Genomic DNA, 26,500 nt, shown 5'->3' on the forward strand with positions numbered 1-26,500 from the left:
AATTTGTAAATAATTTAAAATAAGAGGGGAATAGACCAATTCTAGGCTTAGCACCTGAAGACCTAGCTCCATTGCAGCAGAGCATAATTCTTGGACCTGTTTCTCTGTCTCAAAGGGGCAGCTCAGAACTCCAGCCCAAAATACACACTGCATGGAGGGCATGCATGAGCTGTAAAAAGGGCTCTGTGGACGTACCATTGCTGTTATCCTTTCAGAACCTGTGTGTTCTCTTTAAAGTCAATCTAACACACACACTCCGTTTTCTTCCCTTTCCCTCTTTGGTTTAAAACCCTCCAACAACTTCTTATTGCAAACAAAAAATAACATCCAAACTCCAGCATGACTCACCCTCATTTTGCACACCAACCACACTGGCATGGGACCTGTCACACTCCTGTCACCTCAAGACCTTTGCATGTGCTGTTCCCCTGCCTGGAATGCTCATTCTCTGACCTCTCTCCTCCCTCACCTCTGCCCTCCAAACACTTAGCGCCTTCTTTTCCTTTGTGGCTCAGCTTAAGTTTTCTCAAGGAAGCCCTGGAACAGCCCTGTCCAATAGAACGTTCTGTGATCATGAAAATGTTTCGGTTCTGCTCTCTTGGGTAGGGTAAACACTGGCCATGTATTGCTGTTGAGCACTTCTAAAGTTTCTCAAGTGAGGAACTGAATTTTCATTAATTTAAATTTAAATCTAGGGAGTTCCTGTTGTGGATTAGCAGGTTAAGAACCTGATTAGTATCCATGAGGATGCGGGTGTGAGGATGCTGGACCTTGCTCAGTGGGTTAAGGATCCAGCATTGCCATGAGCTGTGGTGTAGGTTACAGATGCACCTAGGATCTGGCATTGCTGTGGCTGTGACATAGGCTGGCAGCTCCAGCTCCGATTCGACCCCTAGCCTGGGAATTTACGTATGCCATGGGCGTGGCCCTAAAAAGAAAAGAAATTTAATTAAAATAGCCATGCACAGGAAGTGGCTACCATCTGGGACAGTGCACCTCGGGAATAATGTTGTGTCATCCTGCAACACACACTCCTGTTTTCTTACAGTCTTCTCTCAGAGCACCTATCACAGCCGTCACTTATACGTAGTTGTACAATTCTTTAATGTATTCCTCACTAGACCCTAAGTTCCAGAAGAACCAGTGCTTTGTCTGCTTGGCCACAGTGGTGCCTCTGGCACCTGGGAAGGGATCTGTCCATGGTAGGTGCATCATAAACACTTAGTGAATGAATGAGCGAATGGTTAGTGAAAGGAGAGCATTGCTTAGCCTGGTGCTTGGATAATGAAGTACAGTCATGAAAAAGGTCAGCCCACAGGTCATAAAATTAAAAGAAAGCTAAATCCATGCTTGTAGGTACCCCATACCTACCCTGCGTATGAGTAAGCCTGTGTGTGTGTGTGTGTGTACACAGGGGTGTATACAAAATCATAGTCATATATTTGCAAAGCTTTGTGTTTGTACAGTCGTGTGTGCACATGTATGTCACGTGTCAGGGAAATGAGGTCACCAAGATACACGGAAACTCACTCAGGAAGGCAGTTTCTAAGTCATTACTTTTTATTTTGAAAGATTTGTCAAACCCTTCACATCGTGGCAAGAGTTTGCATGATTAATAAGAAGCAGCTTTTTCATGAAATGCTTGGAGGTGAACGAGTTCTCAGCCTGTGAGATCCGACCATCCCATTGACTTTGAAGTTTCTCTTGATTAATAGAGGGAAAAGGGGAGGGGGTGGAGGAACATGCTAGAAAGCAAAGGAAAGATCCCTCATAATAGGTATCCAAATGTGGAAAAAGAAAAAACAAAAGCCCCCACAAATGAAACCACTTCACCAACTGCACTTTTTCTATTTTACAACTTCCTGCGCCTCACTCTTGATTTTGGCCTCTCAGTTCTGCGTCTCCCAAAGATAGTTGCGGGGGGCACCCCTGTCGGATGTAGTGATCCACAGCCCCCACCCCGCCCCCGAGGTGTGGTGGATTCCAGAGAACTGATGGTCCATGGCTCTGGGCTCTGAGAAGTTTGAACAAACAGCCAAGTGTGGGAAGAAATGGCACTGAAAAGTGAGGGGAAATGGTGAGGAACTGGGCTTAGGCGAGAGCATCTGTATTTCCATCACACAGCCTTGGGCAGACAATTATCTGGGCTTCTGGCTGGTGGGTTCTGGAACTTTCTCCCGCCACTCATCCTCTAGCCCCAGGAAGAGCCTTGCCAGTGTCACGGGTCTGTGACTTCCCTTTGCCCACCTTCAGGCATGAATCCCTGGCAGCCAATACCCTGACATGTAATTAACACAAAATCTCTCTCTGTGAGTGTTAGTTTCAAACAGAAAAGAATGAAAATCGGAGATGCAACGTGCGTTGAAGGCAGACTTGAACAGATCAAAGTTTCCACCCACACGTCACTAAGACAAGGGGCAAGAGCTGCAAATGGCAAGAGAAAAATGGGCTCCTTAGTGGGTGAGCAAGAGGCCGTGCGAGCTGAGTTACAGCTAAGAATGTCATGACTTGGGTTAAAATTTCCCTGTTTAGCACCGTTAATGTATTCATTGAAATCTATATTAGCACCTTGTCCCCAGGCAGAACGACAAACCATCCAAACATTTTAAACATTGGGGAGAACAGGAGGAGGGGAAGGGCAGAGAGAGGGAATCTGGTTCTGCGGGAGGAGGCGGGGCTTAGATCACGAGATCCTTGTCGATGTCCTCTGCAAAGCAAGGAGGAGCAGAATTAGACCGCGGGCAGGTGGTGGTGAAGACTCGCTTCTCAAGGACTCCGTGGATCCCGCCCATCCCCGGGGCCGGGGCCAGGTGACGGTCCCAGGGTCACCCCGAAAGTTGACGACCAAGCACCTCAGTCTCCCTGTCCCTGGCCGGTCCTTGTCACTTAACACAAGGTTACACTTCCAAGTTATGCTTCCCGTTTGGTTCCTAGGTGCCTCCCAGTTCCCAACATGGTGCCAGGCACAGAGTGAGTGCCGATGCTTGAGGAAGGGAGAGCGAAAGAGACACTCAGACGGGTGGACAGAGAAGGGTCAGGAAGCTGCCTGAGAGCGAGGCCCAGCCGGGCTGGGAGAGTGGACCAGAGGTAACCAGGCACAGAGGGCGGAGACGGGCAGAGGAGACAGACACACGGGTGGCAGAGTGGGTGGCGGCGGGTTTGCTCAGACACTCACGCTCCTTGATGCCGAAGCAGCCGGCCCACTCATCCAGGGCAATGTACTTGTCATTGTCCAGGTCGCAGGTCTGGAAGAAGCGGGTGGTGCAGTGCTCCATGGGGATGAGGGGCGCACGCAGTGGGGCCAGCTCAGTGTGAGACAGGTACCTGCCGGGGATGCGGAGGGGAGAGCCTGAGGCGTGAGAAAGCCCCACATCCCGGCGTGGGGAGGTCGGGGAAGGGAGCCCGCCCCCCAGGGCGGAAGGAACAGGAGCCGGGACCCTGGGTCTACCCGAGCCTTGCCCCCCGACCTACTGTGGAGCAGAGAGCACAAGGCCGCCCTACCCTGCGCCTTAGTGTCCCCTCCATCACAAGGCTGTAACATCTAACCGCCTCTCCAGTTCTGAGATCCATGGGTTCAAACCACAGGTCTCTTGGTGCATGTAACTGTTTTCTAATGGGCTAAGAGTTGGAGGCACAGAAACTTTATTCAATATTTCTGCAGATGCATCAAAATCTGCTATGAAACAACAATGCACGTTTTCTCTGGACACACATTTGTACGGCTGCAGACGCACAGAAAACAGGCAGAAAGAGCTGTATCAGTGCTGACTTGTGGGGCAGAGTGTGGGAAGGGACTGGGATCGGCAGGGGGTTGGTAGAACTTTATCTGGTGTGTGCTGTGTCGTGGGGGAGGGAGGCCTTCTTATTTCTCTCTCCATTCCTGCTCTCCCTGCGGGCCTGGACTCCAGAGCACATGTATGACTTTTTTGCTTGATTCCCCAGAGTCCTCAATTAGTCGTCCTCAAAACACTCTTCCCCAAGGGGCTCCAATGTGACTCCAGTTTTCTCTCTGACCCCCTGCCGGCCGCCCCTGCCCTCAGGCCCTCCTGCCCCACCCACCTCATGGAAGGAATCCCACAGTGTTTGAACCAGTGAGAGAACTGAGCCCTGGAGAGGGGCAGGGACTCAGGCAAGGTCCCCACCCAGCTCTGGGACAGGACAGGGAAGACAGCTCCCCCGACCCAGGCTGCAGCACCTTCCCAGATGTGCTATCCGGCAGCCCCATCTGGAAGCCTTCCTCCCAGGCACCCCCCCTCCCCCCGCCCCAGATGTCTTCCTGACTTTTCCCTCCCCCCCAGAGTGTGACTCAGATGGATCCCAGCCACATAAAGAGCCTGGGAGAGAAGCAGCAAGGAGTTTCCCAAAGCTCAGCAGACCCCAGCCACCCAGGGTCACAGCCAGGCTGGGCAGGTTCCATGCATGGGGGCTGGGCCCAGAGGGGGCATCCGTGGGCACAGCCTGCCAGCAGGGTGGCCCTCCTTTCTGTGCTCCTGAAGGAACACACAGCAAAAGGAGGCCTGAAGGTGGCAGCGAAGGTGACAACCCCTGTTCGGCTGCAGACGGGCCAGCCACCACCTGCAGATTCGGGGAGCCTTCTTTGCTTTGTCCTTCAGTTGTGAGAAGCTCCTCATCACCCCCAGTGGGAGCTCCCCAGGGGCGAGGGCCGCGTCAGGTCTGATGACTTAAATCCCCCGCCTAGATTGGTGCTGGGCAGCTAATAAGATACTCACTAAGTGTTTGCAGGGCAGTTACATGGCACTTCCTAACTGTTGCCAAGGGCTGAGAGCGGTGAAACCAAGGCCTTGCCATGTGGATGGGACTGGCTCTGGGAATGTTTTAAGAACTTCCAGGCAGTCTGCCCTGTTGGGACTGGGTCTCTGGGTCTAGCCGAAGGGCCGTGAGCATGCAGGTGTCCCACCTAGGCCCTGCCACCCCACGGAGTCAAGACACTCCTTCCTAGCTCGCTCCGCCTCCATTAATGGATACCTTAGGCCACACGCATGGAGTTAAGGAGGAGTTTTTAGTTCTGATATCTTCTGCCTCGTCTGGCAGGGTGGGGGGAGTGTCTCGTGGCTTTCGTCCCCCGGCTCTGCATCCTTTCTCCTGCGCTTGTCCCTTCCTGCCCCAGCCTTTCGGCAAACTGTGGGGGCCAGGGCTGGGAGCAGCAGAGGCTGCTGGGAGGTTTTCTGGCCACATGTGGTGCGTCCAGCAGCCGTGGCCCAGGAATGTCCTCTTCAGGGGCCAGCCAGCGCCACCCCTGGTGATCCTGAGGGCCTGGGCTCTTACCCATCAATGGGGTGCTGGTCCAGCTGCCCGAACTGCCAGTGCACGGGGAAGATGTACATGTTGTAGTTCTTCTCGAAGTCCCGGGCCAGCAGCTCCACGGGGTGGTCTCCAGCCTCCAGGCGCTTCTCATTCTCGTGGATCTTCTTCACCTGTTGGAGCATGGAGCTGCGTGACAAAGGATCCGGGGAGGCTGTATGGGCCAGTCAAGGCACCCCCTCCCCGACCTCTGACAGGAGGCCAAAGCAGGCAGAGACCAGCCAAGGCCAAGGTTCGAAACAAGGGAAGATAGTGGCGTCGATGGGTACCGGCATCTCATCCTCAAAAGGAGCGGCCTGGGGCATTGCAAGGAGCTCTCTGAGAGCTGCCACATCAGAATGACTGGGGAGTGGGTTCAGTGCAGCCTCCTGGGCCTTGATTTATAGAGACTTCGATTCAGTGGGCCTGAGGTAGGGCCCCAGAAGCTGCATTGTGTCAATACTCCTACTACTTGATATGTCCATTAAGGTTTAAAATCCTCGGAGTTCCCGTCGTGGCGCAGTGGTTAACGAATCCGACTAGGAACCATGAGGTTGCAGGTTCGGTCCCTGCCCTTGCTCAGTGGGTTAACGATCCGGCGTTGCCGTGAGCTGTGGTGTAGGTTGCAGACACGGCTCGGATCCTGCATTGCTGTGGCTCTGGCGTAGGCCGGTGGCTACAGCTCTGATTTGACCCCTAGCCTGGGAACCTCCATATGCCACGGGAGCGGCCCAAAGAAATAGCAAAAAGACAAAAAAAAAATAAAATAAAATCCATACGAGTTCCCTGGTGGCCTAGCAGTTAAAGGATCTGGCATTGTCACTGCTGTGCTCAAGTTCAGTTCCTGGCCTGGGAACTTCTGTATGCCATGGGTGTGGCACACACACACACAAAGTTTCAGGTCCATAAACGCAGAAAGGAAAGGGAATAGAGTTGTTTATGTCTCTTGTTTAACACGGAGCTAAACAAAGCAAGCATGTCTTCATTACAGGACTTCTCAGAGCCTTTAAGATGTGAATGTGCTCCACAGGCAGCTAAAAGGAGTCTCTGCCCTATCTGTCCTTTAGAATGAAGGCACTTGTCAGAACAGGGATGTGGGCTCACACTTGGGGGCCAAGATCTGGGTATAGGGCTGGGATCACAGCCAGTCTGGGGCCGGGAGGTGTCCAGCCCTGGGACCGGCCGGGAAGAGACCACTTACTCGCAGCTTCTGCTTCTCTGTCAGAAGGTTGTTGTTCTCATCCCTCTCGTACAAGGTGACCAGGACGTTCTTGAGCCAGTCCCGCATGCGCAGGGGGAATTCAGTCAGCTCAGAGTCCAGGCAGGGGGGGATGTCTAGGACCCAACATACAAGAGTGGTCAGCACAGACCCTGACCGTCCCTGCCCCAGGGCCGACATGCTGGCCGGGCGGCTGTCCCCTCTTCCTGCAGCCACTTCAATCAACGACCTTGGCACATAGCTCAGCCTCTCTGGGTCACAATTTCTTCACAGCTTTTGATAAAGGAGATTGTGGGAGTTCCCTTTGTGGCTCAGTGGTGAATGAACCTGACTAGGATCCATGAGGTTGCAGGTTCCATCCCTGGCCTCACTTAGTGGGTTAAGGATCTGGCGTTGCTGTGAGCTGTGGTGTAGGTGGCAGATGGGGCTTGGATCTGGTGTGGCTGTGGCTGTGGCGTAGGCCGGCAGCTGTAGCTCTGATTAGACCCCTACCCTGGAAACTTCCATATACTGCAGGTGCGGCCCTAAAAAGACAAAAAAAAGAAAAAAGAAATAAAAAAGGAGGTTTGTGTGGGGAAGGACCCTGCACATAGAAAAGGGCAAAGGCACATTTGCTGTTCCCTTGGCCTTGATTTGATCCGTGGAAGAAGATGGTTCGTTCCAGTGACCCCTGCACGTTTCTGGGTATTGGGCCCTACAAAAAGAGCAGGACCCACGATGCGGATGTCAACTGTTGGGAGGCGTCTGAAGCTGGGAGACTGAGAAATAATATCCATCCACAGGTTCCGCTTGGCCAGGGTCGGGGTTCAGGTGTGCTTAATCACCAGAACATTCTTAGGGATGTGACTCCATCCTGGTCTTTGGAACTTAGGATTCCAGAACGTAAGACCTGGAGATGCCATCCACGTCCACCCTCTTATTGGACTTATCAGCATGGAGAGAAGGGGTTTGCTTCAGGCCACACTGTCAGAGCCTCATCCCGCTCCGAGGACATGTGGGTGCCTGGGGGCCTAGGGTCCATCCTTCCCTCATCCTTGGAGCTATGGGGGTCCCCTCTGTGGTTAGAACCACTGCCTTCTTCACCGCAGCTGGGGAGGGGAAGAGACCGTCTGGGGAGGAGACACCAGGAGTCAGAGGGAGTGAGTAATACGCCCAGGAGACGGAAGAGCCGCCTGGCACACCTGTCAGTCTCAGTGCCCGAGAATTCCTACCACCATCCCACCCCTGCCCTCCTTCTCCAGCCTGTGCCTTCTCGCTTCACACTCTGGTCCCTATAACTGGGAGAGCGGGGCTGACCACAGAAGCACCTGCTTCCCCTCCGCCACCTTTCTGCACTCTGCACCCTGAGGCAGGTGACCGGCTCTCCCCATTGTCATCTGGTGCCAGAATGTACCAGCCACACCATGTGGATGGTATCTTGGAGGGGAACAGAGGTGGCCTTGGGTGTTTCAAAGGATAGGGAGGCAACCACACTGAAGCAGGAGCCTGGGCCAGCTGAGTCTGCACCTGGGGTCACTAACGAAAGGCCTGGCAACAACCTGGCATCCCTTCCCCCAAAGACCTGGCTCCGAAGTTTCTAGAAGAGGGTGGGTAATCCAGATAGGAATATAATGGAGTCAAAGGGCCAAGGGTATGACAGTGTTGAATAACAGGGCCTAAGGGGAACTGACAGACTTGCCCTGACATTAAAGCATTCGAGTTCAAATATTAAAACACACACACATACACACACACACACACACACACACTTTATGGGCCAAGTAGAACATCATTTTTGCTTTACCCTGTTGGAGCAGGAAAGACTGGGGTTAGCCCTCCTAAGAATCTCCTTAGGAGTTCCTGTTGTGGCTCAGCGGTAATAAACCCAACTAGCATCCATGAGGATGCAGGTTCGATCTGTAGCCTTGCTCAGTGGGTTAAGGACCTGGTGTTGCCATGAGCTGTGGTGTAGGCTGGGCAGCTGCAGCTCCGATTAGACCCCTATCCTGGGAACTTACGTATGCCCAGGGTTTGGCCCTAAAAAAAACCCCAAACCCCAAAACAAAACAAAATTAAACTTCCTCATCATTATAGAAAAGGAATGAGCTGTCTTGGGTGCTAGTGAGAGGCTCTAGAAATCCTCCTTGATCTTGTGCTCCCACAGCTGCTTGGTCCTACCCTGGAGCGTCCTGCATGCTGAGCCGAGAGGAAGCTACTCGTAGACAGTCATTTCATTTTGTAAATGGGAACCCTGAAGCTCAGAGAGGGGAGGGGACTTGTCCAAGATCACACAGCCCCAGGGTGGCAGAGCTGGCAGCAGGGCCAATTCAATGCCTTCTCCCCAAGATGGGAGGCTTGGCGGGGCCTGCGGAGAGACTCACATTTGCAAGGTCCGATGTAGTCCAGGTGGAGCTTATGGCCCTTCTTGGTGCCCTCCAGTGTGCACTTGGTGGCAAAGAAGTGGCAGGAAGAGTCAAAGGTCTTGTTGTCGTTGCTGCATACCTGTCGGCAAAGCAGAGAGTGCCTCACCCTCATACCCAAAGTCCTTGACCGAGGCCACCATCCTTGCCCATTTCAGAGGTGGGGGCCCCAAGGGCTAGGCAGGGAACATAATTATCCCTGGCTCACACAGTGAGTGAGTGGTGAGACCACAACGAGAAGCCACTCTTTGGGCTCCCAGGCTAATGTTCAGCCAGTGCCAAGAGCCAGGGCTGGCCTCTGAGTCAGAGCTGAGATCGGGCAAAGCAAAGCTGGAAGCTAGGGCAAGGCTGAACTAAAGGTGGGGGTGGAAAGAGGGCAGGGTGTGCAGAGAAGAGGTGATATAGCAGGCACAGGATGGTTATCTCTAGAAGGCCTGGCTCAAAATGTTGGTCTCAGGACCTGGCTAGCAGAGTTTCCTGCACTGTTAGAACACTGTCCACAAAGGTGGCTCACTATGCTTCGATTGCTCGTGCCAGTAATATGGCTTATGCCAAACATTTGTTCCTGCTCAGAGTCTGGAATTTGGGTACCTGCTGGGCAGAGGATGCCTCAGTGACCAGCCCTCCCTCCTTTAAACATTGGGTGCTGAGTCGCTTATGGACTTCCTGGAGCTGCAACACTGCTCCCGTCTGACTACATTTCATCTTTGTAGCTGGGGAAACAGAGTGTTCTGTGTGCCCCACCCCCGCCCCATGGCAGGAGGAGAGCTAAGCAAGTCAGGACATGGATTCCTCCATGCTTTGCCTAGGTCATGTTCCCTAATCATCCTGCTACATGTCCTTACATCTTCATGGTGAATATAACTGTCTGCTGAGTTATGTTGGTTCCCCTAGCAAATCTCTGAAAGTGGGGACCGCTGAGCCAATCTCTATGTGCGGCCAGCTGAACTGTAGCAGTGGCTGTGGCCGGAGGAGGGGAGCCTTGCCTTAATATCCTGCACATACTTATTTTGCTTATATGTCACTTTGGAAGGAGAACAGATAGGCATTGATGACCAGTCGGACACAGGGTGAAGGGGTGAGGAGGAGGGAAGGGTTGACAAGGATGCTAAAATGGGGAGCCCAGAGTATAAGTTGTGTTGGGAAGAGACTGAAGAGAGAGGAGCCAGGAGGGAGGTTGTGGGAATGATGCTGGTACCTGACTGGCTGCCCTGAGCTAGGTCACCACTAGCACAATGGTTGATGTGTGTGGGTGCTCAATAAATATTTATTTAGATGGACAGGTGAGTGGGTGGGTGGGTCCTACTGGAGGTAGAATGGACAGGTTTGAAAGATTTTTTTAAAAAAGCACATATCGAGTACTTAGTACCAGGCCTAATCTGACAAATTCTTACAATAGCCTCATGAAATAGTCTATTTCTGTCCCATTTTTAGAAGTGAGAGGACTTGGTTCAGGAGCATAGCTAAGACCTTACACTGACAAGTGGTGGAGATTGGGGTTTGAAGCCAACCTTCGGTCTGACCCGGAACCCACCTTGTTTGTGCCTGATGCTTGACTAAGCTGCTCCCATGCAGAGAGAGCCCCTATCTCAGTGCCTGGTGTTGGTATCTTCTCTTCTGAGTCTGGCAGAACTGGAACCTGATGGCCTTGAGTAACTGCATGCTGCTTGCTGCTGGAGAGACCCAGGGGCAGGCAGAGTTCCCCCTCTGACTCACCTCCACTTTCTTGCTGGGACTAGACTGAGCCAGGGGATATCTACAGCTGGAGCTGCCTCATGGCACCACCAAGCCAAGAGTTTTCTGGGCAGAGAGCCTGTGTTCTGAGCCATCCCCCCCCCCCAACCTCGCCTCCCATCCCTCAGGTCCCACCTTCTCAAACTCGCCAATGGGAGCAGGGCAGCTGGTGGGGTCCTGGCACACGCACATGGGGGAGTTGTTCTCGTCCAGCTCACACACCTTGCCGTGTTTGCAGTGGTGGTTCTGGCAGGGGTCTGGTGGAGCACAAGGGCACGCGATTAGTATCACCCAGGCCAGCTCATCCATGCCAACCCCACCCAGGTGGGTCCTTGGACACAAGTCTTGGGCTGTGGCCCCCACTCGGGCTCTGGGCAGCCCTGCACCCTCCCTTCTCTTCTGCTGAACCCAGAAATCGGTATTTAGGGAAGCAGTTGACTCAGTCTGGGGATTATAATGAGAGTAGGTCTGAGGTTAGGGCCAGGCCGGCTCGGAGGGCACAGGGCTGATGCTTGGTCTTAGGCCTGGGGCCCCGGATGCCTGTAGGTCTCCCTCGAGGACTGAAGCAAGCACTGGGGTCTCAGCTGTTGGTTGGTCAGTCGCACTGAGGGACTTGGGGACTTTGGACTAGACATTCCAGAATGACCCGGAGAGTCAGCTGTTGTCACAGAGCCAGGGAGTCGTGAGTCCTGACCAAACAGGCTTGAGTGTCTGTGGCGGAAAAGGGAACAGCGCCCCAAGGCCCTCACTGAACAATAGGGCCTGCTGGTGTCGGGTAAACACCGGATGAGGGGCGTGGAGGGGAAGGAACATGACTCGGGGGACGCCTCTCAGGATGAGAGCTCATCTTGCCTTTTCCTCCTGGTGCTCCACACGGGTATTGGAGTTAGGCTCTATTGGAGGCTAGTGCTGCCAGGCCCTGGGCCAAGGGCGCTTCTGCCTTATCTCATGACCCTCCAACAGCCCTGGGGCGAGGGCCTCCTATCTTCCCCCTCATAAGCCACGAGGAAGCTGAGGCTCAGAGAAGCTTCACAGACTGTGCGAGGCATCGCAGAGGTTGGCTTGCCTCCAGTGCAAGCTGTTAGCCCCGGGGGAATGAGGCAGCATGACGGTGGGCCAGAGCTAGAGGCCCAGGCCATTGCTCTCACTCTGGCACTAACTCCACGGGTAACCTTATATGGGTTGTGTCGGGTTTCCAGGCCTTGTTTCCTCCTGGCTTTCAGAAAATCAAATAAGCTCATGTGTGTGAAAGCTTCAGGGGCCATGTAGGAGCAGAGTGACCGGATGTGAGTGGGGACCTTAGCGGGAACATGACACCCGGCTTTGAAGTCAGGGTAAAGAGCTGGGCGGGGGTGGGGGGGAGAAGGCGATTTCCAGCTTGGGAACGTCCCTTCCTGCCACCCACAGCACGGCTATAAATAGATATTTGGCTCAGAAAAGGATTTCTGCTGCTTAGACGCTCATCTAGTCCAAAAAGCATGGATTTCCAGAGTCCAGAAAAGACGGCCAACCTTTAAGTCAAGGCAGTTTCTCCTCCAAGGCCCATCCTGCAGGGAGGACCCCGTTCTGCACTTCCTTGGGCGGAAACCTCACGCAGACGGTGCCCATGCCCCAGGCCCCGGGGGGCAGAGGGCAAAGGCTGGACATGACAAGACTCAGGGAAGGGACCTACTTTCAGCCACCACCTCCTCCTCGGCTTCCTCAGCACCGTCATCAAATTCTCCTACTTCCACCTGGACAGGGTTGGCGCCCACAGGTACCTGGGAAGGAGGGAGAAGAGGGAGTTAAATGGCCCCACTTGCCTGGAGTCTCAGGTCCCACAAGGGGGTGGTGGGTGACATGCTGGCGAGGGGTGCTGGGCCTGGGTCACAGACAGCACAAAGGCCAGGTCCAGAACCGAGACCGAATCTTACAGACCCGCTGTGCCTGGAGGACCCCAAAGTTCTCTGGCGATGCCTCAGAGGCCACCATGGGTGTCGAGGCAAAGTGGGGGTGCCAAGCGACTCCCTCTTCAACTGTTTGACATATGGGGAGACTGGGTGATCATCCCAGAAAAAAAAGTCCCACCACGTAAAAAGTTAAAACATTTCAACGTCAGAGCTCCCAACTGCAATGGTCCCTGGAAAGTCTGTCTGGGGAGCATCCGGGAATGTGTCAGGATTAGGGGAGACACGGGATTGACGTCTGTGCTGTGCGTGCACCTGGGAAGGGAACAAGTGGCCTGTCCCAGCCGGAGACACGCCGCCCCCATCCGGCTTCCTCGGGGCGTGGACGAGGGCAGAGGGGGGCTGGGGTCACCACCCACCTACCTCGGCCACGGTTTCCTCCACCACCTCCGTCTCATCAGGCAGGGCTTCCTGTTGCTGCAGGGAAGTGAAAAGGGGGTTCAGGAAGGTCAGGGCCAAGGCCAGCATCCCCGCTCAAGTGCCCCGGCCTGAAACACTAAAGCTGGGGAGGGTGGTTCGTGGGAGGTCCCCAAGGCTGTGCCTCCGGGGCGAGAAGGGCACCGGAGACACCAAACACGGGGCCCTGGGGAGCTCCACAGCACCTCCCTTCATATATTTATATCTGGGGTGTCTAAGACTTGGCGTGGAAAAGCATTTCTGCTGCTTAGACTCTTATCAAGTCTGAAAAGCGCAGATGCAGACAACCTCCCTTCATCTTACAGATGGAAACTGAGCCCGGAGGAGATGAGCCCTGAATTTTGACAAACCTTTATCTTCCCCACAAGCATAACAATGGTATTATTATTATTATTACTGCTACTACTTCAGCTAATATAACTACTACTGCTGCTGCTGCTGCTATTATTATTTGGTCAGTCCTTCTTGGAGTCAACTTGGAACAGGAAGAAGCAAGATAACCTGTAACTCTGAGGTGCCTGGCTGGTTGGGGCTTCTTTTTTTTTTTTTCTTTTGTCTTTTTGCCTTTTCTGGGGCTGTTCCAGTGGCATATGGAGGTTCCCAGGCTAGGGGTCTAATTGGAGCCGTAGCCGCCGTCCTGTGCCACACAGCCACAGCAATGCGGGATCCGAGATGTGTATGCAACCTACACCACAGCTCACAGCAATGCTGGATCCTTGACCCACTGAGCCAGGGATCGAACCCACAACCTCATGGTTCCTAGTTGGATTCGTTAGCCACTGAGCCACCATGGGAACTCCCATGGGGGAGGCTTCTTGTAAAAATGACAGTAACCTTGCCAAATCGTTTGCCCAGATCTCCCTGCCTCATCAAGACTGCCAGGGTCTCTCATCATCATCACACCTCCTCGTGAAGAGAGGGGAAGGGCTTCAGAGGCGAAAGGAACTGTTCCTTTGGCCACTCTATGTCTCTGCCTCCCTCTTCCAGTATTGGTTTTACACTGGATGGTCCCTCCTCGCCCTCAGCATGAGACCCTCCGAGGGCCTGTCAGTCAATGGCCAAGAAGCGGGCCCAGGACTCCAGCTTGGCTAGATTAGCTCTCCTTGGGTTTTCTTTTCTTTTCTTTTCTTTTTTTAATCTTGGCGCATATTTTCCAAGATGTGAAAAAGTTGGCGTAGATACACATTCAGGTGGCAACATCTCCCTGACTGTCCTTTAGACCCTACTTCCCAGGCCCTGAGCGGCTCTTTCCCAGTTCTCCCCAGGGCCTTTGATTTTATATTCTACCCTGTAACCACACCCCCCCCCCAACATGTAGTCAGATTGGAGTCTGTTACTTGCAGCCAGATAACCCTCACTGGTTCAGAAACTAACCCAGCCCTCTCTCTAAGGCCTGAATCTCTGCTCGAGATTCCTCCTGTGACAGAGAGGTCACTTCCTTCTAAAGCGGTCCTAATTCCTTCCTGGGAAGCTTTGATTGCTGAAAAGTACCTTTTCACATTACATTGGAATCTCTCTTCTGTGGAATCCCCACCCCACGGCCCTCATTCAATTTTCTTCTGAGCTTATTAGTTTAAGAAAAAAAATTTGGAGTTCCTGTCGTGGCGCAGTGGTTGGCGAATCCGACTAGGAACCATGAGGTTGCGGGTTCGGTCCCTGCCCTTGCTCAGTGGGTTGACGATCCGGCGTTGCCGTGAGCTGTGGTGTAGGTTGCAGACGCGGCTCGGATCCCGCGTTGCTGTGGCTCTGGTGTAGGCTGGTGGCTGCAGCTCCGATTCGACCCCTAGCCTGGGAACCTCCATGTGCCGTGGGAGCGGCCCAAAGAAATAGCAAAAAAAAAAAAAAAAAGGCCAAAGAAAAAAATCTTTAGGGAAAAATAAAAAAAGGCAAATTAAGATGGGGAAATCCCTGTTCCCTCTGAGTATCCCGGGCTGGCAGATTCGATGCTTCTGAGCTGGTGGTGGGAGGTAAACTAAGCAGATCCGGTCTTTAGGTACTTACAGGGGCTGCCAAGGCCTTCCCGGCCAGGCAAAGGAGGAAGAAGATCCAGGCCCTCATGGTGCTGGGAACCCTGTGGGGAAGAGAATTTAAAAGATCAGTGAGGGGGTGGCCTCTCGATGGATCCCGAATCCCTCTGATATGCAAGAATATCACAATAGCGAGAACCCCCAGAGGAGGTAGCTTCTACTCAGTCCTCCATCAGTCCTGGTCACATGATGAGAAAATCTTAGTTTGGTGCTAACACGTCTTTCACACAAAACACTCATCCGTCTCCTTTTTGAACAGAGAGCCAGCGTCTGGCTCAGAGCCTCCCCAGGAAACTACATCCAGCTGGAATTCTGTAAAGTTGTTTTGTCTCCTTTGTCTTCAGTTTTGCAGTTTCCTTCTATTTATAACAAAAGTACACAGATTTTTCCATTTATAGTAATGGTATTAAGTCTCCTTTCTCAATACGTGTATGTAAGTTTTTAAAGAGTGATTTGATGAAAGGGATTGGCTCATCGGTCGTGTCTGCCCAAGGCTGAACCAGGTCATGTTCAAGGACCTTTCGGTCCCTGACGTTCTAGGATTCTTTTCTTCCTGTATCCCCAAACTTCCCCCCCTCTAGGAGATGTTACCAGGTAATAACCCCTTGGTGATTTGAGACAATGGGGTCCACATCCTGAAACGAAGAACAATGAAGTTTTTGAGTATGGCTGGAGGAAACTGGTGGGCACATTTTTCTCCCTTCCAGCCAGGCGGGAGGCACTGCAGTGGATCCTGTGTGGGAAGCATCCAAGTCCTTCTGTGTATTGCACGTTACCTTCTCTTTCCCCTTCGCAGTGAAAGGATGTTAGTTAGCCGTGATCCAGAAAGCTCGCTGCTGAGACCTTTCAGCTCTAACAGTCTCACGACCGGAAGGCATCTTGGAGCAGGATGTCCCCTCATGATTTATTGCCAAAATGCCATCCCTAACCGAGGAACCATGGTGGGGACATTCTCTTTCTTGCTCTTTTTCTTTTTGCTTTTGAGGGCCACACCCAAGGCATGTGGAAGTTCCCAAGCGCGGGGTCGAATCAAAGCTGCAGCTGCTGGTCCACACCACAGCCACAGCCACACAGGATCCGAGCTGCCTCTGCACCCTACACCACAGCTCATGGTAATGCTGGATCCTTTAACCCAGGCCAGGGATGGAAGCCACATCCTTGTAGATACCAGCTAGGTTTATTACGGCTGAGGCATGGCGGGAAGTCCTGTTTCTTGTTCTAAGTCAGTGGACTTCCGTTTCTAAACAGCTTCCGAAGGTTCTTCAGCATGCTGTTCGATTGGCCTCCCTCGTGCTCCTCCTGGTCTACTCTGCTGGTCCTTCTGTGGCCACACAGAGCAAGCATGCCCCCGGCTGCCCCTCAGCAGTTTTGTCCAAGCTGAGCAGTGGCTCCGTTTCCCTCATTTGTCCCCCTAACTCCCATGTTGGCCCATCATCCCTCGTTCTGTCCAAGACCTCTCAACTGACTGAGCATGTTAGTGGGAGGTCCTCTGGCATCAGGGGAGAAACATCTGGCTTGGAACTAAATGCCAGGGACCCTGGTTCTGTCACACTACCACCTGGGTGCACTGGTTCAGCCCTTCATCCTCTCTAGACCTCGGTTCTCCCTTTCACTCAGTGAGAGGGTTAGACTAGATGATCTTTGAGGTGGTAGCCTGGCCTTTACGATGGCACAGCACATGCTGGTCGTGGCACATGCCACCCCCTCCGAGAGCCTCATCTTCACTTGGGTTATGGCATTTGAGTAGCAGAAACAGGCAGGGAAGAGCTGACTTCAAAATGGTCTTTATAGGCCTAAAATGGACCCTAAAGCTCACGATTACATGAAGTGAAGACGAAATAAAACTAGCAGAGATTGAAAGGCATCAACCTGGCAGCTTGGCTTTGCTTCACGATGTCCCCACCTCCCAGAGGAGTCCAGGGTTCCCTCTCCAGGTGGTTTGGGGAATGTTCCTTCCCTCACTCAGTTGCATGCTGGTCCACCCCCTGCCCACCCCCAGCCTAAAGGTGGAAAAATCTCCCTTCTAGCTTCCCTATTTGGAAGACACTAGCAGAGCAATTCCCACCTGTGGCTCTGGACAAAGGGAAGAGGCGAGAAAGCATGAATGAAGGGCTTGTCTGAGACGGTTTGATTGTGCAGGGTCAAAGTGAGACTGAGAGCTAGAACAAAAAAGTCACCATGTCTCAGCTCCAGTGACAGAGCGGTCATGTCGCTGGAGAAACAGCCCCAATAAGCTGCAGGTTGGGGAGCCAGGAAGACTGACGTTTCCAGAGTCTGTGCCCTTGGTTTGAGCAGAGGAACTGCCTGCCCCTCTTTGACCAGGAAAGGGTTTGTGGGTCAGCTCTTCCATCTGTCCTGCCTCACCACCTGCACTCTTTCTCAGTGACACACTGACCCTTGCTGCCACCCTTATCCCTGGTGCTGCAGCCAGAAGAGAAAAATAATTCTAGATCATACGGTGCTTTATAGTTTCTAGCAGCCTCACATACAGAACTCTGGCCCCTTGGAGCCTCTGATGCACTGGCAAGCAGGGAGGCAGGCATGGGAGGGCCCTGAATTCCTGATGAGGAGTCCAAGGTTGAGAGCAGGGACATCATGCGACATTCAGGCCCCTCTCAAGTTGTCAAACTCCCTTCTCATGGAGCTGGTTGGACCTCATAGGAATTATGCTCAGAGTCTGGGAGCGCCAGGGTGGGGGAGGAGGAGGAGAAAAGCAGAAAGGGAACATGTTAAAAGGACACAAAATCTTGGAAGAGGAGTTATTTTTCCAAATTTTGGGTTTTGCCCAGTGCTGCATCACCAATCTCAGAACCCTTTCTTTCCACACGATAGGAGGGGAGCAGCTGGACTGTTCTTGGGTGCACGGCCATAGAGCTTACATAGCCACAAGCTCCCCCTCTCCCTCGCCCTCTCTTTCTCTCTGAGGTTCTCAAAACCACCACTTGCCGAAGAGGTCAGACACCCATCCTGCAAAGCTAAGAAATACATCAGTAGCCCCTGCAAAGTCAGAATACAGAGTCAGATCCCGGCATTCAGAAATGATCAGCTGTGCACACATCCTTTGGCCATCAAATCTAGGTCTGGCATGCCCCGTGGAAACATAAACACCTTTGCACAAATGACCAGTATTAAGTGAAAACTCTCTCCTTTGTATCGCCTTAGTTTGTTTGTTTTGGGCCATGCCCTCAACATGTGGAAGTCCCCGGGCCAGGGATTGAACCCACACCACAAAGGACCTTCCAGTATCTCTTTAGTTTTTGATGATGCCTGTGTTTATCCTTTGTATAACCCAGCATCCCCCTGGGGCCTGGAGGCATGTCTTTCTCCAGGAGGGAGGCTGAAGCCAGAGAGGGGAAGAAACCCACCCAGAGCCCCAGGAAGGGAGGAAGTGGCAGGACTGAGGGAGGACCCAGGCTGCCTCCTCTGCCACGGGCACACCCTCCACCCCATGCCCTGTTTCCCCTGGCAGCTGCTCCCGTACCCCAGCCCCAGATGCTCACCTAAAGGGAGCCCAGCCAGGCTGTGACCTGGCCCAAGATACAGGGAAAAAATTAGCCTGGGCCAGGGGGAAAGAGGAGGTGTGTTTCCTTTGGCTCTGATGGCCATCAAATGCAGACACTGCTCGCTCCCATCCCACCGCCGCCTCTGCCTCCTGTTCCGTACATCCAGTCCCTTCCTTTTGCCTTTATTTGCTCTGGAGACGGCTAAAACCCGCCCTTGGCTGCCAGCAGGACCCGAAGCTGAGGTCACTTCTCCCTCTTTAGAGAGACTCTGGGGATGGAAAACTACAGCCAGCACCCCTCCATCTCAGCTCATCGCTCTCAAACATGAAGGGCCTCCTTCGGGCTCCCGTTGGACCCTGAAAAATTGCTTAATGTCACAAGGGGGTTGGGGGGTGGTGGAGGTTCTCAGAATCATACCATTTTATACTGTAGGTCTTAGAATCATAGACTCCTAAGAACATGAAGCTCAGAATCTGAGATGCTGAGATCAAATTGGATTTGAGAAGAAGAGTCTTAGGGAGCCACGCGATCTGATAGAACTTTCTGAGATGATGAAAATATTGTGTATCTGCATTGTCCAATATGGTAGCTACTGGCCACACGTGGTTATTGAACCCTTGAAATGATGCTAGTGCAAAGAAGAAATGAGGTTTTCATTGTATTTGATTTGAATTTGAATCATACGTGGCTAGTGGCTACCATACTAGAGTGGTTATCTGTTTTCATAGAGGCCATATGGCAGAAAGGAAAGCCCAGGGGCTCTGGAGAAAGAATATACAGGTTTAAAGCCTGGCTCTGCCACTTAGCAGTTGCGTGACCTTCAGAAAGTGACGTTCCCTCTCTGGGCCTCCATTTGTATCCCCATCTGTAAAATGGAAATAACACCCCCCCCCCTTTGAAAGCCTCATAGGTGATTAACATGAGAGATTACAAGAGGTAAGCATGGAAGAGCATCTTCAAATCAAGGATCCCAGAATCTCCATCTCCCCGAAAATCCAGGGCAAGAGTCCCAGCTCCTAGTCTGTGGCCCAGGGAGAAAAGGAACAAAGGAGACACTTCTCCTCTTGGTCTCGGGCACACCAGCCCCCAGAGGACACAGTGACGAAGGCCAGGCCCCAGGCTGCCCTCTCACTTGAGCTGCTGACGCAAACCAGGCATTTTGCTTCCACTGTTTGGCTTGGAAACAAGGGTTCCAAAAACACACGTTCCTGGTAAACAAGCTCAAAGAGAAGAAAACAAGTCGAGGGGCTAGTAAAGGAACTTGGGAGCCAGGCCTGTCGGGGAGCCAGGACCCAGAAGAAGGGCTGAGCCAGGGCAAAGAGGCACTCACACCCCAGGGAGCAGACACAGCCACTGGGAGGTGACGTGGAAGTCGAGTGTCCTGGGATCGAGTCTTGCTAAGGTTGCTTCCAGCTCACCGTGCAAATTTGGGGGAGGCAGGGAGGCTTCTCTGCTCCCTGGACCTCGCCTAGCGCCCCTCATCTGCACCATGAGGAGGGTGTTTTAGATCGGTGCTGTTCCAAATTGTGCAAGTCAGGGAGCCCTTGCTCTCAGTGAAGTCTTCTGTGGAAGTCCAAATGCGAAACAGCTAAGCATCTGTTGCATTTGTTGAAACGTGTGCATGCATTATCATCTATGCAATGAATTGGCTTGAAATTAAAAACAAGCCAAAAAAAAAAAAAAAAAACAAAAACAAAAAAAAACCAAGGCAGGCGAAAGCAGTGTTGCAATGGGGGCTGAAAGTCCTACGTGCACTCAGACAACCCCCGAGACGCCTTTGGAACATCTCCGGGCTCTCCTACAAACAGAATTTGAAAACCCTGAGACCAGGAGGTCCCGAAGGTGCCTTTCAGCCCTGACATTCGGAGTCAGCTGAGGCAGAAGCCTTTCAGAGTGTACCATCTCTCCCAACTTGCCCTGCTTCTATGTCTGATAGTTCCTGCTGGAAGGGAAGAAGTTAAGGGACATGTTTAGGGTATTAGGGGCTCTCAAGCCTAGGTTCGAAGAAGTTCAGGGGCACCTCAAAAGTAGCCCCAGAGTGTGAGACTGGAATCAGCCTGACTGAGATTCCATAAATACATCTAAGATGCCACGTTTCACCATGGTCATAAGAGCCCAGGGTGGAGTATCACGCTCGCCTCCCTGGCTCCCCCTAGGGGTCACTGCTGCGTCTGGGTGACCACAAATGGAGGGGATGAGAAGTAACATCAAAGTGTCCAGGCTGTCCCATCCCAAAGATAGCAAATCTGTGGCATATATGCCTCCACCTGCCCCTCCTGTGCACGTGGCAGACATTACTAATCAATCATAGGACTTTTATGACCTTTTCCCCTAAAGTCCAGAGTGGCATTCAAATCCTGATTACAGTCAAGCCTCTTTGCCGTGTTTCTGATTTTAGAGATAGGGAGAGGATAGACAATTCACTGGAGGTCATTCTGCTAGCTGGTAGCTAAGCTGAACTTCTAGATGTTCGGAATGGCCAGATGTTTACCTTGTTTTTTTGTTTATTTTTTCATCTGATCAGTCTGGGATCCTAAGGGCAAGACTAACACAAGACGGCCCAGAAGGATCCCCAGATGAGATGGGTTAAAACCACGTTTCTGAAAGAAACCAGCTCTGGAGAGAGTTGGTATCTCCATCCATATTTTTGCTAACGACATCAAGGTCTATAGCTTGATGTGGGAGGACCCAGTTAACTTCCTAAGACATCTGGGTGAGAAGGAGGCTGTGTTTCTCAGTAATTCTGTCAAGTCACTGGTTGCCGGCCTTGGCCCTGTACAGCCCAGCTGTCCTGCAGTTCAGGGTTGGGGTTCAGGTCCCAGGCTCTGTGCTGTAGAGAAAAGGCAACTTCATTAATCACCAGAGTTGGCTGAGGGTTGGCTGAAAGCCCAGCTCCAGCCTTCCCATCCCTCCTTTAGAGGAGGTCAGGGAGGGGGCCAGCGGGAAACAAGGGAGCAGCCGTCTGTCGGCCACATCCCGCTGCCCTAAAGACAAAGCCACATGGGCTGGGTTAGGCCATGGCCGGCTAGCAAAGGAGAGAGGGAAATACGGCTCATCACTTAGTAGCCACAGGGCTCACTGCCTCTAGAGGAAGAAGTGCAGGCGTGGCACCAAATTGCTCTGCTGAAACAAGCAGAAAGCACACATCAACATCTGGGTATTTCCAATCATCTGAAAGCACGGCTCAGACATCAGTTTGCTGTGTGACCTGGAGTGAGTGACTCTCCCTTCCTGAGTCTCAGTGTGTCTCTGTGATTCCACAGGGGGTCAGGCGTCTGTCTCCCGGCCATGACCTGTAGTTAGACCTGGCTGCACACGTCTCTGCGTGAATGCAAATGGCAGTTGTGACTCTGTATGCGTGACCCATGGCCTGTGTGAAGCTCTGTGTGTCTCCCCAGCTCAGCATCTGTTGGTTTCAGGCTATAGAGGGGAGGGGAGGGGAGGGGTGGCCACCTGTATCAAGACGCCCACCTGGGACTTGCCTACGCGTCCAGGTACCTTCAGGAAGAGCCATGTGAGGGCCTAGCCTTCTGTGTCTGTTCAGGTATGGAGACATTTATTTTTAGCTGTGCCAATGAGTGCCTGGTGGTGAAATCAGTGTTTATATCCTTGGCATCCTCATGGGTTTGGGTTTATGTCTGTCCCTATTTATGTCTGCACACAGAGCTACCCATCTAAATAACCTCAAAAACCAAATATTCTCCTGTTTACCTCATATCCTCATCTCTTTCCTTTCCTCCGCCCTCCCTTTCTATTTGCAGCTTATTTTCAGCAAAGAAAATGGCTCTTGTGGATAGCAAACCCCAGCCACGCTCTTGGTTGACAAGTCTCTACAGATGGATAAAGATTTTAGCAGGACTGTTATGCAACCCAGGATCCCCCAGTCCCTCCTCCTTGGTTTCCTTTCAACCAGGGGGCCAGGGAGTGTTAAAAACGTAGCCCAACTATTCCCGCTAATGCAAGCACCACCGGGGATTTCTGTCCACAGGACTGCAGAGACGGAGACCACCTAGATTAGATTTCCCCATTTCACAGACTGAGAAACTGAGGTCCCCGGGGTGGCGAGGGAGGCCTTTCCAAAGGTCACTCGCTGTGCGTTAAGATCCGTCTCTGCCGTTCCCTTGGCCAGTGCTCCTTCGACAGGAGGGCACAGCACTCCTGGGAAATAGTCACACAGATGGCCAAATCGCAAAAATATGAACCCCACTGATTTCGTCGCAGAGCGCCTGGCAGCTCTTTTAGTAGAGGGAAGTTATATGCAAACCCCAAGAAGACGAAGCTGCCTGGCAGAAAAGCTGGGAATGCTCTCCCCAACTCTCTGGACGCCATCAATCCATCAGTTCTAAAATCCTATCTCCCTGGGCGGGAGGGCTGCAGTTTAGCAAATGCTTCACTGTACATCACCCCGTTCTGTCCTCAGAGCGACGACTCTTGGGGTGGTGCTGTTACTGCTTTTTAACCAAGGAGGAAACGGGGGGGGGGGGGGCGGGGGGGGGGGACTCTGAAAGGAGACGGCCGTTTTTTCAAGGTCAAGTGGCCCCTTTGACGCAGAAGTGGAATTAAAGCTTAGGTCTTCCAGGAGCCTGTCCAGTCCGGGAAGTATATCACAAATGCCCTGGGGTCCCATCAGCAGGGCAGGGCCTAGCATTTGCTGTCCTGGTGTTTGGGGGAGAGGGGCCTGGGGGACATTCGGATGGAGCCTGAGGTTCTGAGGGTTTCTATGTCCCCTCCCAGCCAGCAGGCGGAGACCCTGAAAAAAAAGGTTACCGTGGCAACACACATTCCTCCTAGAGTGAGTCACGCCAAAGAGAGCCTTTCAGTGGGTGGGACTTGGAGAAAGTTTCAAAAGTTGATTCCTTCTCCAGGCACCCACCCCCTTCCACCGCCACCCCCCCCCCCCCCCACTCCAGGCTTTGTCGATGTGGCAGCTGAGGGCTGCGAGTTAACTATCTCTTCTCCCAAGCCCTCCCATTTCAGAGCTTTTCTCCGCCTGCAAATAGACCCTTGCTTTCGGCCAGTCCCCACCTACCCTGTCTCCCACGTCATGCTCCCTGGAGGGTCATGCAGACATTTGAGAATATCTGAAGACTGAAGGCTGTCACTGCCTTCTTGTTCACTGCCGCTGTCTCAGTCTCTGTCTCTCTGTCTCTGTTTCTCTCTCTCTCTCTCACACACACACACACTCTACTGTATGTCCAGTGTAAAGGGTTTGCAGTTGCCTTGAAGCCTATTCAAAGGCTAGTCCATGACTTCTCCTTCTGAGACCCTCCTTTGAAAGTTTCAGAGGACGTCAGGCACCCGAAAGACCATTAAGCCCACTGCTCCCACTTTACAGTCAGGGAAACTAAGTCCAGAGGAGGCGCTTACCTAAGATGATGCATAAAATGTGTGCCTGAAGTCTGCCTCTCTACTTTTAATGTGCTTCTCCCCTGCCGTCCGAACTTGGCTGTATAGCAATTTAACCCCAGAGAATTGCTGGTGAAAATGCTTTCTCTATGGGTTCTGCATAGAATAGAATTTTCTGGAGGAAAATGTGTGCCTCTCTGTTCCTTTGGAGCATACTGGGCTTCCTGGAAGCCATGCCTTCCCCCAGCGCCCTTTTTTCTCTTGGTGTCCTTGGGGACTCAGGAAGTCCACTCATCATCCGGCCAGTGAAGCCAAGGACAGGAAGGGGTTACCTGAAGAAGAGCTAACATGCTAGAAGGCTCCACACCAGCCTTGTGTAGGGTTTGAGCTTCTTAAACAAGATGTGAGAAGCTTGCCCTGGACCCCTGTGCATCCTGCCTTCTCCCTTCCACTCTTTACAGCACATCCCCCGCCACAACCAGCCTCCCATCAGACCCAGGGCCTCTGCTGGACCGTATCAGATGTCTGGGGTCTTCAGAGCTACACACACAGAGGGCTACTGCTGGTGAGATCCTGTGTTTACAACCCGGGGAGCCCAGGATGGGAACAATGCCTAACTCAAGACTGACTGATAGGGCTATATCGGGCTGAACGGCACCGGAATCAGAGTGTGTGTGTGTGTCAGGGAAAGAGGTTGGAGAGGGGAGAATTCCAGGAAAACAGGACCCTTCCCAGAAGTTCTGCTTAAAGGTGAAGACTCCCCCTTTGTCTTCCAGAGATCAATTTATCATTCATGCAAAGGCCCTTTTGGAAAACAGAGGCTCTGACCCACAACCAAGTCTAGGAAGTTTCTTCTGGAATGGGAAGCAGGGCAGGCTCTGGCCAACGGCCGGTGCTTCTTGCAGCTGTGCCCAGATCAGATTCCCGGGAACGGAGGCTGCCGCATTTGTAAAGGCGCCTCTGAAACCAGAGAGACGGACACCGAAAGAGCCAGAGAGAAAAAGTCCCGAAAAGACAGTCTGATCATTTTCTGCACACCTAGAGGGGGAGACCGAGTTACCTTGCTTTCACCTGAAAAGCAACAGGCAGCCAGCCCATGGCCCCTGCCCTTAACGGGAGCAGGGATGGAGCCCCGAAGGAGCTACACATCCTGTCCCTGATCCAGGAGACCTCCCCACACAGCGTCCCCTCCCCTGTACACAAAGGGGAGGTGTGAACCAGGGCCCAGGGACCCTGGGACTAGAGAAGGGACAGACAGGGCAGGGGGGGCGCGTACCTCAGTGGCAGGCAGGCAGGCAGCAGGCGAGCGGGCTCCGGGCAGTCTGAAGGTCTGCGGGAATGTGGAGGGGTTTAGAGCCTGGCAACAGGAAACCACTGGGAGCTCTGGGCTGGGTCTGTCTCCCCCTCCACCCGCGGTCCCTCCTCCTCCGGTGTCTCCTCCTTCCCCTCCCCCTCCCCTTCTCCCTGCAGCCAAAGCCCTCTCTGTCTTCCACTCTTGCTCCCTCTCCCTGCGGCGGGCCGGCCTGCTGTCCTGACCAGCCTCCCCAGCCCTGCCTGCCACATGGGTTCCGGAGCTGTTGCCTGAACAGACTGACCGAACGCTGGGGCTGGAAGGCCCTGCAGGCATCACCTAGAACAACTTGCTCGTTGTTCAGAGGGGAGCGGAGGCCTGGAGAGGGCAAGGGATTACCCAGGAGTTCCCAGGGGCAGCACCAGGCCTGAGTGTCTTGATTTTAGGACCAGAGCCTCCCTAACATTGGGCAATGCTGAGGAGGGCAGAGCGGTCCGAGGGGGTTGTATCTGTGGCAAAGGCAAGGGCAGGACTCCCCTCTGTCCAGACAAGAGAAGCTGCCATCGATGGCATCATCGCTGATGATTCGGAACACGGTCTAAAAATAACCATACCTCTAACTCTAGTTGTGCCTCCACCAGACACATAACGGATTCGCTTTCTAGCTGGGGTCATCTGTGTCATCAATAGAGAACAGATAGAAGGTGATTGATGACATTGGTTTTAATCACAGAGGTAACAGTGGCCAAGGTTTACTGAGGGCCTAGAATTTTCACAACAAACCATTGACTGAGATATGGTGATTATGTCTTTTTTTTTTTTCCTAATAAGGAAACAGAGGTTCCAAGGGCCTGAGGTATTGGCTCAAGGTCACCTGACTAGAAGCAGGGTAGGCAGGCTGATTCTGCATTCAACGTGGTTCACTTTTATGCTCTATGAACTTCTTGGTGCAACAGGTCTTGGTTGAATATGAGTATTTTGATGAGAGTATGAGTATTTATGTGGGCATGCCTCGCCCTTTGAAAGGTACGAGAATTGATAGCTGGCCCTTGTCCTCAAGGAGCTTTGAACCTTGCTGAGAGGGCATGTCTTATGCAGCCACCCACTTACATGAGCCATAGAGACTCAGGTTTATCCCAGGGGTTCAGAGAGGCAGGATCTCTGTGTTGGTACAGGCAGAGAAGGCTTCCTGGAAGAAGTGGCTCTTGAAGCATGGAATAACATGGAAACGAAGACAGAGAACATTCCCATGAACTTCTGTACCATGTGGCTTCTGCCTCCTCTGCCATCCTTGCTGCCTGCACTCTCCTCCTTTTT

General features: G+C 52.8%; 1 protein-coding gene across 1 annotated transcript; it reads right to left on the bottom strand.

Moving 5' to 3' along the window:
• Positions 1-1,538: 1,538 nt before the first annotated feature.
• SPARC (secreted protein acidic and cysteine rich) lies at positions 1,539-25,601 on the bottom strand. The gene is made up of 11 exons (XM_047771655.1): positions 25,583-25,601; positions 25,169-25,222; positions 15,018-15,087; positions 12,963-13,016; positions 12,326-12,413; positions 10,789-10,910; positions 8,881-9,001; positions 6,503-6,636; positions 5,287-5,435; positions 3,176-3,324; positions 1,539-2,707 (listed from the first exon to the last, which is right to left on the bottom strand). The coding sequence occupies exons 3-11, from the start codon at positions 15,072-15,074 to the stop codon at positions 2,679-2,681; spliced, it is 903 nt and encodes a 300-aa protein (XP_047627611.1). The 5' UTR covers positions 15,075-15,087; positions 25,169-25,222; positions 25,583-25,601; the 3' UTR covers positions 1,539-2,678.
• Between the last annotated feature and the right edge of the window lie 899 nt (positions 25,602-26,500).

The sequence above is a fragment of the Phacochoerus africanus genome, chromosome 1 (genome assembly GCF_016906955.1).
Source record: "Phacochoerus africanus isolate WHEZ1 chromosome 1, ROS_Pafr_v1, whole genome shotgun sequence".
Classification (NCBI taxonomy): Eukaryota; Metazoa; Chordata; class Mammalia; order Artiodactyla; family Suidae; genus Phacochoerus; species Phacochoerus africanus.

Bases quoted from the DNA above. Each gene is read 5' to 3' on its own strand.
- SPARC (XM_047771655.1), bottom strand. From the start codon at position 15,074: ATGAGGGCCTGGATCTTCTTCCTCCTTTGCCTGGCCGGGAAGGCCTTG. The intron at 12,414-12,962 runs GTAGGTGGGTGG...CCTCCTTCCCAG, and splicing joins TGGAGGAAACCGTGGCCGAG to GTACCTGTGGGCGCCAACCC. The intron at 10,911-12,325 runs GTAGGTCCCTTC...GTGCTCCACCAG, and splicing joins GGAGGAGGTGGTGGCTGAAA to ACCCCTGCCAGAACCACCAC.